General features: G+C 37.3%; 1 protein-coding gene across 5 annotated transcripts in view; it reads right to left on the bottom strand.

Moving 5' to 3' along the window:
* SMC5 (structural maintenance of chromosomes 5) overlaps positions 1–20,297 on the bottom strand; it is a 112,640-nt gene that overhangs the window by 47,241 nt on the left and 45,102 nt on the right. For all 5 annotated transcript variants that reach the window (XM_004276409.3, XM_033440195.2, XM_049710926.1 and 2 more), the window contains one exon: positions 694–949. In XM_004276409.3, coding sequence (XP_004276457.1) covers positions 694–949 — 256 coding nt within the window. The remainder of the gene's footprint in view (positions 1–693; positions 950–20,297) is intronic.

Below are 20,297 nucleotides of genomic sequence, written 5' to 3'. Positions count from 1 at the left end.
CCACTACTGGGCATATACCCTGAGAAAACCAAAATTCAAAAAGAGTCATGTACCAAAATGTTCATTGCAGCTCTATTTACAATAGCCCGGAGATGGAAACAACCTAAGTGCCCATCATCGGATGAATGGATAAAGAAGATGTGGCACATATATACAATGGAATATTACTCAGCCATAAAAAGAAACGAAATTGAGCTATTTGTAATGAGGTGGATAGACCTAGAGTCTGTCATACAGAGTGAAGTAAGTCAGAAAGAAAAAGACAAATACCGTATGCTAACACATATATATGGAATTTAAGAAAAAAAAAATGTCATGAAGAACCTAGGGGTAAGGCAGGAATAAAGACGCAGACCTCCTAGAGAACGGACTTGAGGTTATGGGGAGGGGGAAGGGTGAGCTGTGACAGGGCGAGAGAGAGTCATGGACATATACACACTAACAAACGTAGTAAGGTAGATAGCTAGTGGGAAGCAGCCGCATGGCACAGGGATATTGGCTCGGTGCTTTGTGACAGCCTGGAGGGGTGGGATAGGGAGGGTGGGAAGGAGGGAGACGCAAGAGGGAAGACATATGGGAACATATGTTTATGTATGACTGATTCACTTTGTTATAAAGCAGAAACTAACACACCATTGTAAAGCAATTATACCCCAATAAAGATGTTAAAAAAAAACAAAACAAAAAACTTACTCCTCTTCTCCTTCTCTAGAGTTTCCCTCTCTCTACGCTTATCAATTATCTCGCCTTCACATAATGCCTTTTCATCTTGAACTCGTCTCAGATCATTTGTAATGGCATCAATTTGGGGTTGAAGGTTCTCACAGTTTTCTGTGGTCTTCAGCTCATTTTGCAAATCTTCTATCATTTTGCGGGTATTACTTATTCTCCTCTGTCGATCATGCTCTTCATTTTGTTTTACTGTTAAAGCCTGCTGAAGGTCCTCAATCTAATAAAACAAAAGCAGGTTAGCACTGGAGATTGTTTTTTCTCCCGGTTTATTAGGCTTTAGTAAAACAGTTTTAAAAATGCAAACAACCTAAGAACATGGGTTTTTTTCTCACTAAAAGGTATCCTATTAGAATTAAACTGTTACTCCTACCAGACCACCTGTCTCTTTATTTGTTCAGCAATACATTCCAAGTACCTAGGGCAGTGGTTAGCATATAGTTAGCATTCAGTAAATATTTGCTAAATAAACGAAATATTTATAAAGCCAATCAGCAGATTTCTAAATATTTATAGGAAGATTTCACATACTATATATCATAAAACTGAAAACAGTCACATGGTATACCACAGACTTTCAATAAACCAGCAATAGAAATGATGGTGAAGATTATGTCACCCTACTAATTTAAAACCACAATAAACTATTTTCTTTCCATTAAATTATTTTCTACTAGCACTTCAAATTAGTATTTTGAGATTTTAATCCTCAATCTGTATGTTTATATTCAGGGTAAGTCATTAAAAAAAACCAGATCATGCAACTTACCAGTGGAATTTTTATCAAAACCATACATGGTCTACCTAAGACAGAGTTATGATTTTCTTCAAGACACAGATGCATACACCCAATGTATTTTTTGCAAAAATAGAATTTTGTGTTAAATTAGATAAGGTTATCGTATCATATAATTTGCTTATTAGTTACCTTTCTTTCCAAGTCAAATTTACTCCCTCTTCCTCCCCATTATAAATGTATATTATGACATATTCAATATAGAAAATATGAAAAATATAGAAACTTAAAACAAATAAAAAACACCTAAAATCTTGAGGTCCTTAAACATTTACATTTTAATGCCAGCCTATATCCATCAATAGAGCATATACGTTTTAGCAAATGGCATCACTAAAAATTTATCGAGAGCAGTTTCTCATTACCTCCATGTCCTTGCAAAACAAAAATTTAATACCTGCATAATGTTCTTTTATATAGATATACCACATTCTATCCCATTCCCTACGGTTGGAAATTTGGGTTATAATCAATTTTCTTTTCTAAAAGTTTAGCTTTGACAGTGTCAAGATAATGAACTGAATACATGCCAAAATCTCCTCTCCTATAACAAACATGCAGAAGTGAAAGATAAAATATTATGTTTGAAAGAATTAACACTGTGTGTGTGTGACTGAAAATTAACAATGTTCAATGAGCCCAAAAGAAGGAAGCAGACAAGAAGCCACAGTGTTCAGCCAGGAAACCCATGGAGTCCAAGGCTTTTAGAAGAATAAACTGGCATGTCACGGGAGACAGAGAATTAAGAATCACCAAACACATGAGGAAGTCCGAGTCCATCAAAAAGGGACAAGAAATTTAACAAATATAACCGCTACAATCCCAGAAAAATAGAGACCACCAAGCTACCAAAAATCACTGGGCTGCTGAATAAATTTTATATCAAGAGGTCTTTGTCTGACGTTGACCTGAAAAACTGAAAAGCAGCTTGATGGTCCCAGGTCCTAGCTAAATTTTCTGAGTTCTAACTTTAACTCATTTGCCACCTTCATCCAAAAAACTACCATAACTAACTAATTCCATCACACCATGTTTAGCTCAGGCACAGTAAGTCCAAGCCTCCTGGATCATGCATGTTCGCTAGGATACCATCCCCATTACTGCTCTCTATCTTCAATTTCTCTGAATGCTCTCTCTTCTTGTTTTAGCTAAAACTTGGCTATTCCTGGAAGATACTTCTCCCTAGAGACCTTTCAAATGGTGACCTTTTCCTCCCATAATTCTTCAGAGCACTTCAGGACTCAGAAGTGGGGAGGGTGTCCTCATCAATCTCCACTGTACTACTTCCTCCGTTAATTGAGCCCCACTTCAGATCTTTGAAGATCATATGATCAGACTTTAACACCCATTATCTTTGCTATGTTAACTACCCCCCTCAAAGTCTTTCCTCACCCTCTTCATTCATTGATGCCTTTAGCACATGATTCACTGTCTTTCTCTCCATCATTATGCTGGCCATAATGGAACTCCAACATACATACAGAAAATCAGTCTAACTCTTTGGCCTCTGTGCTCCTTGACTTCTTCAACTGTCTTTTCCTAAACACCACCTCAGCCACCTTCTCCTACAGTTATATTAGATTATATCTATAGTTATATCTCTGACTAGATCATGTAGATCACCAAAAATCATACCACCTCTGAAAACTATTTCCACAATCCTACTCTTTGATCACCATCTCCTTTCCTTACATTTTTACTTACTATGGTCTTCCTACTGCAACTATCCTTTGACTGCACAGGGTCCTGTAATCCACTGACCCTACTATCTTTTCACAATCCACCATCCCCCTCATTCCTTTCCTTAACTGGCTGAGGTTCCACAACTCTAGAATCACTCCCTTGCAAAAGCCTCTTGACCCTCCACCATTCCTATCTCACATTAGCAAAGGAAAAAGCTTAGTCCTTATTAAACCTAAATAAATATTTTCTATTTATCTGTATCTAAACAACTAAACTAATTGGAGAAACTCTTGAAAACAGGTCTTACTTCAAATTTATGGCCACAAAACTTAAAGAGGCACTCAGAACTCTCAGAAAAACCTACTACATTTTTCTAATAAATGTATGTTCTCATTGTGAGATGAATTCACATCTTTTCCTCCTTCCTCAATCTTATATTGCTAAAGGCTCTCTACTCACCCAGCTAATGACCCTGTCTCATATTTCATTAACAGCAGTGTTAAAGTCAGAGTACTCTGATCAGAGTACTTTTCCTCCTTTCAAAACCTTCAACCTACCTCCATCTGTACTCACTCTGCTTTATCTTATACAATGTAAGGAGAGTTCTTGTAGCTACCTAAATCTACCCCTCCAGGGCTACTCCAAGCAGTGTTTCTCAAATTATTTATGGTGAAGAATCATTAAAATAATTCTAAGTAATCACAAGTCAACTTTTATCAATTACAGCTACAAAAAATTGCTAATAATCATTTTGGTCAATTAGCAATAATCAATTGCTAATAAAACAGTTTGGCAATTCCTTCAAAAGTTATATGTACACTTATGATAGTCACTTCTAGGAAATTATCCAAAAGAAATGAGAGCATATGTTATATTACATAAGAACTTGTACAAGAATACTCATGGCATTCTTTGGTAATAGCCCTAAACCAGAAACAACCTAAATGTCCATCAACAGATGAATGGATAAACAAACTATGATCTCAAGAAAGGTGGAAAAAAAAAATCAAAGTGAACAAAGATAAAAATACAACATATCCGAATTTGCAGGACACAGGTAAAGCAGTGATGAGAGGAAAACTTATAGCATTAAGTGCATACACACAAGAAAAGAGGAAAAGTCTCAAATCAATAATCTGAGCAGAACCTGGAAAAAGAGCAAAACAAACCCACATCAAGCAGCAGAAAGGAAGTAATAAAAATATGAATGACTTTAATGAAATCAGAAAAATAAGAGAAAAGCCAATGAAACAAAGAGCTAGTTCTTTGTAAAAAACAATAAAATTAACACACCTCTAGCAAGAATGATCCCCACCCTCATACCCTACCAAAAAAAAAAAAAAAAAAAGACAAAGTAGATACAAATTACCAACATCAGGAATGAAACAGGGTTAACAGTATCACTACAGAACCTACTGACATCCAAAGGATAATAAGAGAATTTATGCACACATAAATTTAACAATTTAGACAAAATGGACCAATTCCTAAAAAACCCCACTAATTACCACAACTCAACCAATATGAAATAGATTATTTGAATTGCCCTGTAACTATTAAGTAAATTGAATCCATAATTTTAAAACTCCAAAAACAAATCTCCAGACCATGATAGTGTTATTTGAGAATTATTCAGAATATATAAAGAAGAATTAACACAAATTCTACACAATCTCTTCCAAAACCGAGAATAGGAGGGAACACTTCCCAGTTCATTTTAAGAAGCTAGTTATTATCTTGATACCAAAAGCAGGCAAGTATGAAAAGAAAACCACAGAATATTGCTTCTGAAGATAGACACAAAAATCCTTTAAATGTTCGCTAACAGAATTCAACAATACGGAAAAGGAGTTATAAATTTATACACCATAACCAAGTAGGGTTTATTTCAGAAATGCAAGGTTGATTTGATATTCAAAAATCAATGTAATCCATCATTTTCACAAGCTAAAAATGAACGTGTGCATGATCGTATCAATAGATATGCAGAAAAAGCATCTGACAAAATCCAACACTCACTCATGATATTCTCAGAAACGCAGGAATAGAGAACTTCCTGAACTTCCTGATCCATAAAAAACCCTACAGCTAACATTATACTCGATAGTGAAAAAATGAATGCTTTCCTCCTAAGACCAGGAACAAGGCAAGGATGTCCACTCTAACCATTCTTATTCAACACAGTGCTGGAACTTCTAGCCGGTGCAATAGGCAAGAAAAGAAATAAAGGGCATAAAAATCAGAACGGAAGAAATAAAGCTGTCTCCATCTGTAGATGACATGACTGCTTATAAAGAAACACCCCAAGTAAACCATTAAAAGAATAAGGGGGGGACCTTGAAGATGGCGGAAGAGTAAGACGCGAAGATCACCTTCCTCCCCACAGATACACCAGAAATACATCTACACGTGGAACAACTCCTACAGAACACCTACTGAAGGCTGGCAGAAGACCTCAGACCTCCCAAAAGGCAAGAAACTCCCCACGTACCTGGGTAGGGCAAAAGAAAAAAAAAAGAAAAAATAGAGACAAAAGAATAGGGACGGCACCTGCACCAGTGGGAGGGAGCTGTGAAGTTGGAAAAGTTTCCACACACTAGGAAGCCCCTTCGCGGGCGGAGACTGCGGGAGGTGGAGGGGGGAGCTTCGAAGCCGCGGAGGAGTGCACAGCAACGGGTGCGGAGGGCAAAGCGGGGAGATTCCCGCACAGAGGATCGGGCACTCACCAGCCCGAGAGGCTTGTCCGCTCACCCGCGGGGGCGGGCGGGGCTGCGAGCTGAGGCTCTGAGGCTCGGGTTTCGGTTTCCGACTGAGCGCAGGGAGAGGACTGGGGTTGGGGGCTTGAACATAGCCTGAAGGGGTTAGTGCACCACGGCTAGCTGGGAGGGAGTCCGGGGAAAAGTCTGCACCTGCCGAAGAGGCAAGAGACTTTTTCTTCCCTCTTTGTTTCCTGGTGCGTGAGGAGAGGGGTTTAAAAACGCTGCTTAAAGGAACTCCAGAGACGGGCGCGAGCCGCGGCTAAAAGGGCGAACCCCAGAGACGGGCGCGAGCCACGGCTAAAAGCGCGGACCCCAGAGACGGGCGGGAGACGCTAAGGCTGCTGCTGCCGCCACCAAGGGGCCTGTGTGCGAGCACAGGTCACTCTCCACACCCCTCTTCCGCGGAGCCTGTGCAGCCCGCCACTGCCAGGTTCCCGGGATCCAGGGACAACTTCCCCGGGAGAACGCACAGCGCGCCTCATGCTGGTGCAAAGTCACGTTGGCCTTTGCCGCCGCAGGCCCGCCCCGCACTCCGTGACCCTCCCTCCCCTCCCTCCCCTCCCTCCCCGCCCGCCTGAGTGCTCCAGAGCCCCCGAATCAGCGGCTCCTTTAACCCCGTCCTGTCTGAGCAAAAAACAGACGCCCTCCAGTGACCTATACGCAGAGGCAGGGCCAAATCCAAAGCTGAGCCCCGGTGAGCTGTGAGAACAAAGAAGAGAAAGGGAAATCTCTCCCAGCAGCCTCAGAAGCAGCGGATTAAAGCTCCACAATCAACTTGATATACCCTGCATCTGTGGAATACCTGAATAGACAACGAATCATCCCAAATTAAGGAAGTGGACTTTAGGAGCAAGATCTATGATTTTTTTCCCCTTTTCCTCTTTTTCTGAATGTGTATGTGTATGCTTCTGTGTGAGATCTTGTCTGTATAGTCTTGCTTCCACCATTTGTCCTAGGGTTCTATCCGTCCATGGTTTTTTAAAAATTTTTTTTCTTAATAATTAATTTTAATTTTAATAACGTTATTATACTTTACCTTCGTTCTTTCTTTCTTTCCTTCCTTCCTTCCCTCCTTTAGACAACGAATCATCCCAAATTGAGGAGGTGGTCTCTGACAGCAAGATTTATGATTTTTCCCCCTTTACCTCTTTTAGTGAGGTTGTATGTGTATGCTTCTGTGTAAGATTTTGTCTGTATAGCTTTGCTTCCAACATTTGTCCTAAGGTTCTACCCCGTCCCTTTTTTTTTTCTAAATAAGAATTTTTTAATTCAATAACTTTATTATACTTTATTTTATTTTTACTGTATCTTCTTTCTTTCTGTCTTTTTTCCTTCTTTCCCTCCTTCCTTCCTTCCTCCCTCCCTCCTTTCTTTCCTTCTTGCCTTTCCTTTTTTGCTTCTTTCTTTCTTCCTTCCTTCCTTCCCTCCTTTCCTTCTTTCTTTCCTCATACTTCTACTAATTCTCTCTACTTTTTCTCCCTTTTATTCTGAGCCGTGTGGATGAAAGGCTCTTGGTGCTCCAGCCAGGAGTCAGGGCTCTGCCTCTGAGGTAGGAGAGCCAACTTCAGGACACTGGTCAACAAGAGACCTCCCAGCTCCACATAATATCAAACCGCGAAAATCTCCCAGAGACCTCCATCTTAACACCAGCACCCAGCTTCACTCAATGACCAGCAAGCCACAGTGCTGGACAACCTATGCCAAACAACTAGCAAAACAGGAACACAACCCCACCCATTAGCAGAGAGGCTGCCTAAAATCATAATAAGGCCACAGACACCCCAAAACACACCACCAGACGTGAACCTGCCCACTAGAGAGACAAGATCCAGCCTCATCCACCACAACACAGGCACCAGTCACCTCCACCAGGAAGCCTACACAACCCACTGAACCAACCTTAGCCACTGGAGATAGACATCAAAAACAGCAGGAACTACGAACCTGCAGTCTGCAAAAAGGAGACCCCAAACACAGTAAGATAAGCAAAATGAGAAGACAGAAAAACACACAGCAGATAAAGGAGCAAGATAAAAATACACCAGACCTAATGAAGAGGAAATAGGCAGTCTACCTGAAAAAGAATTCAGAATAATGATAGTAAGGATGATCCGAAATCTTGGAAACAGAATGGACAAAATGCAAGAAACAGTTAACAAGGATCTAGAAGAAATAAAGATGAAACAAGCAACGATGAGCAACACAATAAATGAAATTAAAAGTATTCTAGATGGGATCAATAGCAGAATAACTGAGGCAGAAGAACGGATAAGTGACCTGGAAGATAAAATAGTGGAAATAACTACTGCAGAGCAGAATAAAGAATGAAAAGAACTGAGGACAGTCTCAGAGACCTCTGGGACAACATTAAATGCACCAACATTCGAATTATAGGGGTTCCAGAAGAAGAAGAGAAAAAGAAAGGGACTGAGAAAATATTTGAAGAGATTATAGTTGAAAACTTCCCTAATATGGGAAAGGAAATAGTTAATCAAGTCCAGGAAGCACAGAGAGTCCCTTACAGGATAAATACAAGGAGAAATACGCCAAGACACATATTAATCAAACTGTCAAAAATTAAATACAAAGAAAGAAAGAAAGCATATTAAAAGCAGCAAGGGAAAAACAACAAATAACACATAAGGGAATCCCCATAAGGTTAACAGCTGATCTCTCAGCAGAAACCCTACAAGCCAGAAGGGAGTGGCAGGACATACTGAAAGTGATGAAGGAGAAAAACCTTCAGCCAAGACTACTCTACCCAGCAAGGATCTCATTCAGATTTGATGGAGAAATTAAAACTTTTACAGACAAGCAAAAGCTGAGAGAGTTCAGCACCACCAAACCAGCTTTACAACAAATGCTAAAGGAACTTCTCTAGACAAGAAACATAAGAGAAGGAAAAGACCTATAATAACGAACCCAAAACAATTTAGAAAATGGGAATAGGAACATACATATCGATAATTACCTTAAATGTAAATGGACTAAATGCTCCCACCAAAAGACACAGATTGGCTAAATGGATACAAAAACAAGACCCTTATATATGCTGTCTACAAGAGACCCACTTCAGACCTAGAGACACATACAGACTGAAAGTAAGGGGATGGAAAAAGATATTCCATGCAAATGGAAATCAAAAGAAATCTGGAGTAGCAATTCTCATATAAGACAAAATAGACTTTAAAATAAGGACTATTAAAAGAGACAAAGAAGGACACTACATAATGATCAAGGGATCAATCCAAGAAGAAGATATAACAATTGTAAATATTTATGCACCCAACATAGGAGCACCTCAATACATAAGGCAAATACTAACAGCCATAAAAGGGGAAATCGACAGTAACACATTCATAGTAGGGGACTTAAACACCCCACTTTCACCCATGGACAGATCATCCAAAATGAAAATAAATAAGGAAACACAAGCTTTAAATGATACATCAAACAAGATGGACTTAATTGATATTTATAGGACACTCCATCCAAAAACAACAGAATACACATTTTTCTCAAGTGCTCATGGAACATTCTCCAGGATAGATCATATCTTGTGTCACAAATCAAGCCTTGGTAAATTTAAGAAAATTGAAATTGTATCAAGTATCTTTTCTGCCCACAATGCCATGAGACTAGATATCAATTACAGGAAAAGATCTGTAAAAAATACAAACACATGGAGGCTAAACAATACACTACTTAATAACGCAGTGATCACTGAAGAAATCAAAGAGGAAATCAAAAAATACCTAGAAACAAATGACAATGGAGAGACAACGACCGAAAACCTATGGGATGCAGCAAAAGCAGTTCTAAGGGGGAAGTTTATAGCAATACAAGCCCACCTTAAGAAGCAGGAAACATCTCGAATAAATAACCTAACCTTGCACCTCAAGCAATTAGAGAAAGAAGACAAAAAACCCCCAAAGCTAGCAGAAGGAAAGAAATCATAAAAATCAGATCAGAAAAAAATGAAAAAGAAATGAAGGAAACAATAGCAAAGATCAATAAAACTAAAAGCTGGTTCTTTGAGAAGATAAACAAAATAGATAAACCACTAGCCAGACTCATCAAGAAAAAAAGAGAGAAGACCCAAATCAATAGAATTAGAAATGAAAAAGGAGAGGTAACAACTGACACTGCAGAAATACAAAAGATCATGAGAGATTACTACAAGCAACTCTATGCCAATAAAATGGACAATCTGGAAGAAATGGACAAATTCTTAGAAATACACAACCTGCCAAGACTGAATCAAGAAGAAATAGAAAATATGAACAGACCAATCACAAGCACTGAAATTGAAACTGTGATTAAAAATCTTCCAACAAACAAAAGCCCAGGACCAGATGGCTTCACAGGCGAATTCTATCAAACATTTAGGGAAGAGCTAACACCTATCCTTCTCAAACTCTTCCAAAATATAGCAGAGGGAGGAACACTCCCAAATTCCTTCTACGAGGCCACCATCACCTTGATACCAAAACCAGACAAGGATGTCACAAAGAAAGAAAACTACAGGCCAATATCACTGATGAACACAGAAGCAAAAATCCTCAACTAAATACTAGCAAACAGAATCCAACAGCACATTGAAAGGATCATACACCATGATCAAGTGGGGTTTATTCCAGGAATGCAAGGATTCTTCAATATATGCAAATCTATCAATGTGATACATCATATTAACAAATTGAAGGAGAAAAACCATACGATCATCTCAATAGATGCAGAGAAAGCTTTTGACAAAATTCAACACCCATTTATGATAAAAACCCTGCGGAAAGTAGGCATAGAGGGAACTTTCCTCAACATAATAAAGGCCATATATGACAAGCCCACAGCCAACATTATCCTCAATGGTGAAAAACTGAAAGCATTTCCACTAAGATCAGGAATAAGACAAGGTTGCCCACTCTCACCACTCTTATTCAACATAGTTTTGGAAGTTTTAGCCACAGCAATCAGAGAAGAAAACGAAATAAAAGGAATCCAAATCGGAAAAGAAGAAGTAAAGTTATCACTGTTTGCAGATGACATGATCCTATACATAGAGAAACCTAAAGATGCTACCAGAAAACTACTAGAGCTAATCAATGAATTTGGTAAAGTGGCAGGATACAAAATTAATGCACAGAAATCTCTGGCATTCCTATATACTAATGATGAAAAATCTGAAAGTGAAATCAAGAAAACACTCCCATTTACCATTGCAACAAAAAGAATAAAATACCTAGGAATAAACCTACCTAAGGAGACAAAAGACCTGTATGCAGAAAATTATAAGACACTGATGAAAGAAATTAAAGATGATACAAATAAATGGAGAGATATACCATGTTCTTGGATTGGAAGAATCAACATTGTGAAAATGACTCTACTACCCAAAGCAATCTATAGATTCAATGCAATCCCTATCAAACTACCACTGGCATTTTTCACAGAACTAGAACAAAAAATTTCGCAATTTGTATGGAAACACAAAAGACCCCGAATAGCCAAAGTAATCTTGAGAACAAAAAAAGGAGCTAGAGGAATCAGGCTCCCTGACTTCAGACTATACTACAAACCTACAGTAATCAAGACAGTATGGTACTGGCACAAAAACAGAAAGATCAATGGAACAGGATAGAAAGCCCAGAGATAAACCCACGCACATATGGACACCTTATCTTTGATAAAGGTGGCAGGAATGTACAGTGGAAAAAGGACAGCCTCTTCAATAAGTGGTGCTGGGAAAACTGGACAGGTACATGTAAAAGTATGAGATTAGATCACTCCCTAACACCATACACAAAAGTAAGCTCAAAATGGATTAAAGACCTAAATGTAAGGCCAGACACTATCAAACTCTTAGAGGAAAACATAGGCAGAACACTCTATGACATAAATCACAGCAAGATCCTTTCTGAACCACCTCCTAGAGTAATGGAAATAAAAACAAAAATAAACAAATGGGACCTAATGAAACTTCAAAGCTTTTACACAGCAAAGGAAACCATAAACAAGACCAAAAGACAACCCTCAGAATGGGAGAAAATATTTGCAAATGAAGCAACCGACAAAGGATTAATCTCCAAAATTTACAAGCAGCTCATGCAGTTCAATAACAAAAAAACAAACAACCCAATCCAAAAATGGGCAGAAGACCTAAATAGACATTTCTCCAAAGAAGATATACAGACTGCCAACAAACACATGAAAGAATGCTCAACATCATTAATCATTAGAGAAATGAAAATCAAAACGACAATGAGATATCATCTCACACCAGTCAGAATGGCCATCATCAAAAAATCTAAAAACAATAAATGCTGGAGAGGGTGTGGAGAAAAGGGAACCTTCTTGCACTGCTGGTGGGAATGTGAATTGGTTCAGCCACTATGGAGAACAGTATGGAGGATCCTTAAAAAACTACAAATAGAACTACCATATGACCCAGCAATCCCACTACTGGGCATATACCCTGAGAAAACCAAAATTCAAAAAGAGTCATGTACCAAAATGTTCATTGCAGCTCTATTTACAATAGCCCGGAGATGGAAACAACCTAAGTGTCCATCATCGGATGAATGGATAAAGAAGATGTGGCACATATATACAATGGAATATTACTCAGCCATAAAAAGAAACGAAATTGAGCTATTTGTAATGAGGTGGATAGACCTAGAGTCTGTCATACAGAGTGAAGTAAGTCAGAAAGAAAAAGACAAATACCGTATGCTAACACGTATATATGGAATTTAAGAAAAAAAATGTCATGAAAAACCTAGGGGTAAGGCTGGAATAAAGACGCAGACCTCCTAGAGAACGGACTTGAGGTTATGGGGAGGGGGAAGGGTGAGCTGTGACAGGGCGAGAGAGAGTCATGGACATATACACACTAACAAACGTAGTAAGGTAGACAGCTAGTGGGAAGCAGCCGCATGGCACAGGGATATTGGCTTGGTGCTTTGTGACAGCCTGGAGGGGTGGGATAGGGAGGGTGGGAAGGAGGGAGACGCAAGAGGGAAGACATATGGGAACATATGTATGTGTATAACTGATTCACTTTGTTATAAAGTAGAAACTAACACACCATTGTAAAGCAATTATACCCCAATAAAGATGTTAAAAAAAAAAAAAGAATAAGGAACAGAGAAAAAGAAAAATCAAAAGAAAATCTTGGGTATAATCCAACAAAACATAGAGAACTTATATGCTGAAAACTACAAAACACTGATGGAAAAAAAATCAAAGATCTAAATAAATGGAGACATACCGTTTTCACAGTTTGGAAGATTCAACATAGTAAAGATTTCAATTCTCCCCAAATTGACATATGTTTAATGCAAGTCCCATTAAAATTCTAGCAACATTTTTCTGTAGATATAGAAAAGATTTGGCTGTCAACAGGAATGGCAAAGGAACTCTGAAAATCCTCTCCTCCAGAAAAGTAATGAAAACATTGACAAAAATTATCAAAATTAACTCTTTCAGAACTCTGGAATTTAACCAAAGGCTTTTCAACAAGCCAGAGAGCATTTACTCAAGAAAAATGCTCCAATCTTGGTAAAAGCAACAAGCTTTGTGGTGTTTTGAATATGCCCTATTCCTATTCCCCTCTCCTCAGTTCCTTGGCAGCCTTGAAAACCAACAGCCCACAGTCATAGTGAAATCAGCAGCCTAGGAGCTACGGGAGAGATCACAAAGCTGGAGAACTTTCACATTCTCAATCTCAGAGAACTATCATTATCTGATCTGTCTGGCAGTTTCCAGGAAAACCTTACTGGCAAAGCTTGCCTCCATTTGACCTGACTCCATAGCTTGCACACTGCAAAAGACCCTTTTCCTTGGAGGAAGCTGTCAAAAACAATCAGTGGCAATTGTTTAACGACAGAGCTGCCTGGTGTGAGATAAAAGTGTGGCAAACAATAAGCTAACCAAAAAATTTAAAAGAAAAAGCTGGAGAATACGATGCCCATAGGAAGTTTTGATAGCTCCTGGGAATCTAGAAGGTCAAATGCATGCTTGAGTTAGGACTGTGCATGCCCAAGGCTGTATGCATGCCCTAGAAAGAGCTGAGGAGGCCCTTATCTCTCACAACATTCTGTGCAAATAGGAAGTGAAAGCTGAAACAGAGTTGTAAACTAGCAGTGGAACTTAACCAACACTTTCAACAATTCAGGGAGTATTTGAGGACAGAATCTTGGTGGAAAGTGAAAACAATGCCTGGCTGAGTGCTGAAGGTGTGAACCAACATACATTCAGAGACCCTCAACAAACACTGGGCGATATACTAGATTGGGAGACATTATAGTCATTTGAGAAAATACCTGTCCAATAATTAGCTGACCATTAACTAACTGAGCAGAGACTTCAGTAGTCACATATGACAAAGAATACAGAATTCACAGAGTTAGGAAAGTAATTAAAAAAAAACAAACAGTAACAACATCATCAGCAAACAAAAATAACACAAGCCTGGGTTAAAGGAGGACATCTGATTTCAGAGTTGCCACATCCTGCTATTTAAACTTTATAGTTTCAACAAAAAATTAAAACACAGTCAACAAAACAAGAAAGTATAACCCATACACAGGAAAAAACAGCAGTCAACAAAAAATGTCCCTGAGGAAGCCCAGAAATAGTTACAAAATAATGACTTTAAGATAGCTATTTTAAATATGTTCAATGAACTAAAGGAAAACATGTCTAAGGAAAAGAAAGTAAGAGAACAATGTCTTATTGAATAGAGAATATCAATAGAGAGAGAAATTATAAAAAAAGAGTCAAGTAGAAATCCTCAGTTGAAAAGTTCAGTAACTGAAATAAAAGATTCACTAGTGGAGCTCAATGGCAGATTTGAACATGCAAAGCAAAGATTAAGTGAGCTTGAAGATAAGTCAATTGAAAGTATTCAGTCTGAGGAACAGAAAAAAGAAAAAGAAAAATAAATAGAATGTAGGACACCATTAAATATATCAAAATATGTGTAAAAGGAGTCTCAGAAGGAGAGAAGAAAAAGAAAGCAGGAAGAATATCCGAAGAATAATGACCCTAAGCTTCCCAATTGTGATGAAGAACATTAATCTACACATCCAAGAAGCTCCATTAATTCCAAGCAGGATAAACCAAAGGCGACTCACATCTAGAAATTACATAGTTAACTGCTGAAAAGAAAAGGAGAGAATTTTGAAAGCAAGAAGTAACTCATCATGTACAAGGGATCCTCAATAAGATTAATAGCTGATTCCTCATCAAAAACCATGGAGGTCAGAAGGCAGTGGATGTTATATTCAAAGTACTGAAAGAAAACCAAGAATTCTATACCCAGCAAAACTATCCCTCCAAAAGAAAGAAAACTTAAGACATTCTCAGATAAACAAATATTGGTAGAATTCATCATTAGTAGACCTGCCCTACAAGAAATACTAATGCAAGTCTTTCAGAATGAAATGAAAGGACACTAGACAGTAACTTGAAACTACACAAAGAAATAAAGAGCACCAGTAAAGGTAACTACATATGTAAATAAAAGATAGTAAAAATGTATCTGTTGTTTGTAACTCTTCTTTTCTCCTATCTGATATAAAAGACAACTGTTGTGGTATAATAAAAAATATATATTTGGTTTTTTGTCCCCAGTTCCTGGCTCAGAGGTCTTAAAAACCTTAGAATTCCCTGAGTGACAGAAGTGTCTTTTGTTATTCACACTAAGCCCCTTTTGCAGATACCTGATTTTATGCTAATAAGACGAATCTTGGCAGGGTCCCTATACAGCTTCAGAATAGAGACTGATTACCAGAAGAACCAACCACATGATTAAGGGGTTGGAACTTTCAGCCTCACCCCCTGCCCTCAAGGAGTAGAGAGAGGCTGGAGATTGACCTCACTCACCAACAGCCAATAATTTAATCAATCATATCCAGGTAATGAAACTCAATAAAACTCTTGAACAACATGGTTATGGAGCTTCTGGGTTAGTGAACATGTCCATATGCTGGGAAGGTGGTGCACCCAGAAAGGGATTAGAAGCTCTGCACCACTCTAATCCCCATACCTTGTGCTATGCACCTCTTTCATTTGGCTGTTCCTGAGTTGTATCCTTTATAATAAACAGGTAATTGTTAAGTGTAACATCTTCCTGTATTCTGTGAGTCGTTCTAGCAAATACTGAACCTGAAGTTGGCGGTGGAGGGGGGTTGTGGGAATCCCTGAATCTGTAGCAAAGTCAGAGAGAAGAGTAGGAAATCTGAGGTCTGGGGAATTGAGACTGGCATGTAAAGCCAGGACTACCTTGTGAGACTGAGCCATGAAATTGTAGAATCTGCTTTAATTCCAAGTAGTTAGTATCAGAACTGAATTGAACTTTAGGACACAAAGTTGGTGTCAGAGAATCACACAATTATTGCCACAAAAATGAAACTATATAAATAATTATAAAACTATGTTGATAGGCTTATAATGATTAAAAATGTAACTGGTATGATAATAACACAAAGGAAGGAGAAGGGAATGGAGCTATATGGGAACAAAGTTTGTATATTACTCAAGTTCATATTAATATGAAATAGATTATCATAAATTAAGATGTTATTTATAATTCTAAAGGCAGTCACTAAAAAAATAGCTCAAAAAATACACAGCAAAAGAACAAGGGAATTAAAATGGTACAATAGAAAATATTTAACACAAGAGTAGCCTCTGCTCGCCGCAATTAGAGAAAGCCTACACACAGCAATGAAGACCCAACACAGCCAAAAATAAATAAATGCACAAATAAATAGAATATATGAAATACTGTTTCTCTATGGCTTAAAAACTTTCAAAGCCTTCTTATAGTTTCTCACTGCATTTACAATCAAATTCAAATTGCTTTCTTTTTTCTTCAAGGGTCTACCTAACATAGTCTCTGGCTACTTCTCATATCTGCTACTTTTCAGGAACAATACACTTGTCCCCTGGTATCCTCAGAGGGTTAGTTCCAGCACCTCTCCATTCCCCCCTCGTCTACAGCTACCAATATCCACAGATGCTCAAGTCTCTTACATAAAATGGCATAGTATTTGCATACAACCTACACACATCATTATTATGGGATGCAAAGGTACATCATTATTGTAGTTTTAAAGCTGTACGTAAGACATACTTTGTTTTTATTGTATGCTTTTACTGAGTGATCTATTCCCCATCCCAAAGCAAACATGAAAAAGAATTACATTAAATGTAAAAAATAAAAAAAAAATCATCTCTAGTACAATGTAAATGCTATGTAAAAAGTTGCTGGTGTATAACAAATTCAAGTTTGGTTTTTGGAACTTTCTGGAATATTTTTTTTCCCAAATATTTTTGCTTAGTGGTTGGTTGAATCCACAAATGCAAAATCCATGGACATGGAGGGCCAACTACATTAGACCCAAGACACTGAGGCAGACTGTCAAAGTGCTAAGGAAAAAAAAAATTTGTAATTTAGAATCCAATATCCAGCCATATTAATATTCCATAGTGACTGCAAAGAAGATAGTTTGCAACATACAGGGACTCAGAAGGTTTATCACCCAAAGAACGTCTCTAAAACACCTACAGAAGATAGCCAGTAAGAAAAAAAACCCCAAAATTCCTACCTCTTCAAAAGAAAGAATCATAAGAAGTGTAATATAAGCAGAAACATGATCAAATAAGCCAATAAATATATTAAGTCTAAATAAATACAGATAGTAGAAAATAACATCTTAAATAACTGACAAGTAAAATTTCTGATGACACTGGCATGAAGAGGAGGAAAAAGAAATAAAAGCTTGCTAAGATTCTGATCTTAATTAAGTAGAATGAAAATACTGATTAACTTTTTTTATTAAGAAAAATATGTTATTTAAACTTCAAGAGTAATCAGTAGAATAGGCTTAGAATATATAACTTTAGGGAAAAAAATGGAATAAGAAAACCTTGATCAACAGCAACAGAAAGTAGAAAGGGGAATAGGAAGAATCAAACAAAAAGCATAGGAAGTAGAAAACAATGGTAAATGTGAACTGGTTAAACTCCTTTACTGTATGAAAAAGTGTCTCTCACACCAAACTGAAAAAATTACAAAGCAAAACCCAGTATATGTTATTTACAGCAGATAAAATAAAAACATGATGCAGAAAGAACAAACAATAAAGCTTTAAAATCTAGAAAGCAAGAACTAATACAATTACAAGGAAAAATAGACAAATCTACATTCACAGAAGGTACTGATACTTTAAAATGGATGTCAGGTTGGTAAGAAAAAAAAATAAGTAGAACATTTGCATAATTATAGTAAGCTTGATATATATATAGCTATATATCTATATTTATATGTATAAAAAACCACCCCTAAAGACAGAATACATTCTTTATGAATGTATGAAGAACACATACAAAACCAAATATAAAAGTCCAAAAGATGTTTCCAAAAATTCTAAAATAAAGTCATAAAGGCCACATTTATTACTCATAAAGCAATATAACTGGAACTACACATTTTTTAAAAAGCTTAAAAATTCCATATCCAAGTAAATTGAAACAGTAAGAACTCCTATGTAAGCTTAAACAAAAATATTTAAATGAGAATTATAAAATCTTAAACAGAAAAGCAGTACATATCACACATATGAAATGTATAACCAAATGATAACCAGAAAAAAATTTATACCCTAAAATGTATTAAAAATTAAGAAAGGCTAAAAATTCAAGAACTTACGAAAGTGACAAACTGGCAATTATGATAAGGGAAAAAAAGAAAACATTGGTTTTAGGAGTACTAAACTACTTAAAAGGTTGGCATAACACTAAAAAAATAACAGTTAAGGATGGAATAAAATAAAATTTTAGGTCAATCTCAGATGGTGCAAAACAATCCTAAAAAGAAGATTTTCTATTTGAATCCAGGAACATATTAAAATACCAAGTAAGATTTATGACAAAATGCAAGGACGGTTCAATGTTAGACAACCTATCAACCTAGTATTCCCGTTTGGGGTTTTAAAGGTGAATCTTTGTGCCTTTTTCCTTCTAAACTCTAACTAAATAACAGAAACGGAGCAAAAAGGGCTCAATCTCACAAGAACAAAAGGAGTAAGGGAGGAGACATCAATAACTGGAGATTTCAATAAATACTCAGAAGAGTAAATGTAGTAGAGGGACAACTAATTTAGCAGCCTATTATAGGAACCACAGTGTAAAGGGTGAGTGAAAGAGAAAGAAACAAGAAAAGAACTGACTCTTCTTAAAAAAAAAATATCCTGGAGACTCTTAGAACTAGGAAATATCAAGTAAAAAGACATTACATATTAAGTAAGATTTTTATGGAAAATGTTATTTTACATTGGGGAAAGTAGAGTGCGGCACTGGGAGCTACTTCTGAGTTCTGCAAGTTGTTTAATTTTGTTGAGTCTCTATTTCTCTACCAGGTATTTGGACACAATGGTGACTGCCCTGTACATACTTTAGAGGGATTTAGAGAAAGGAGATTTTGCTATAAATACATTATTGTTGAGCCTTCCAAAGTAAATTAAAAAAAAAGAGAGAGAGAAAGACACACACACCCCACATAGAGAATTACCCCTACCAACCCTACACTACCCTCCTACCCCAATGCCTTCACACCCCCTCTATGCACACACCTTGAGCACTAACGCTAGCAAGCAAGCTTCTGTCATGAAAATGTGACGTTTATTCTCTGGAGAAGTTAAATGAGAGAGGATTGGAACTTGAAGATAAAGGCATAGGAAAAGGGGTAAGGCTGAAAACTGAGAGATTAACGTCATGCTTTAAACACCAGGAATGCTTCAAGACATGCATCTATCCCTAAGAAAGGTAATACAAACTTTAGTTTCTGAATGGTCCTGGAGAACAGAACCCCAAATACATTTTGGGATCTGTTAGCTAAAAAGCCCACTTTCTTGCCCAATTATCCTAAAATAATTTTGTCATCAAGTCCCATCCATGCACAATGGATTTATAATCAGCTTTTTTAATACCCAACTCTTAATATAAACAAACAACAGAATAAATCCCTTATAATTTAATTTCTGCTATTAAGATAACTAAATCCAACTTTACCATCACCCTATTAAATACATATCTATTGCACCCTATAATGCATATCTATGAGTAGTTTAGAGCCATTTTCCCCATTTATCCTCCGTGCAAGTGCTATACTTCCAAAGCTTAGTTCCCCTCACAGATTAAGATAAGAAATAGAGAATGAGGAGGATCTCAGACAATTCCCAAACAAGAAGGTGTCTCATAATCTACACCTGAACACAAAAGTTAGGGCAAATTAACATAACAAAAATTTCAATACAAGATCTTAC

The sequence above is a fragment of the Orcinus orca genome, chromosome 6 (genome assembly GCF_937001465.1).
Source record: "Orcinus orca chromosome 6, mOrcOrc1.1, whole genome shotgun sequence".
Classification (NCBI taxonomy): domain Eukaryota; kingdom Metazoa; phylum Chordata; class Mammalia; order Artiodactyla; family Delphinidae; genus Orcinus; species Orcinus orca.
This window is presented reverse-complemented; position numbering and strand designations above follow the sequence as displayed.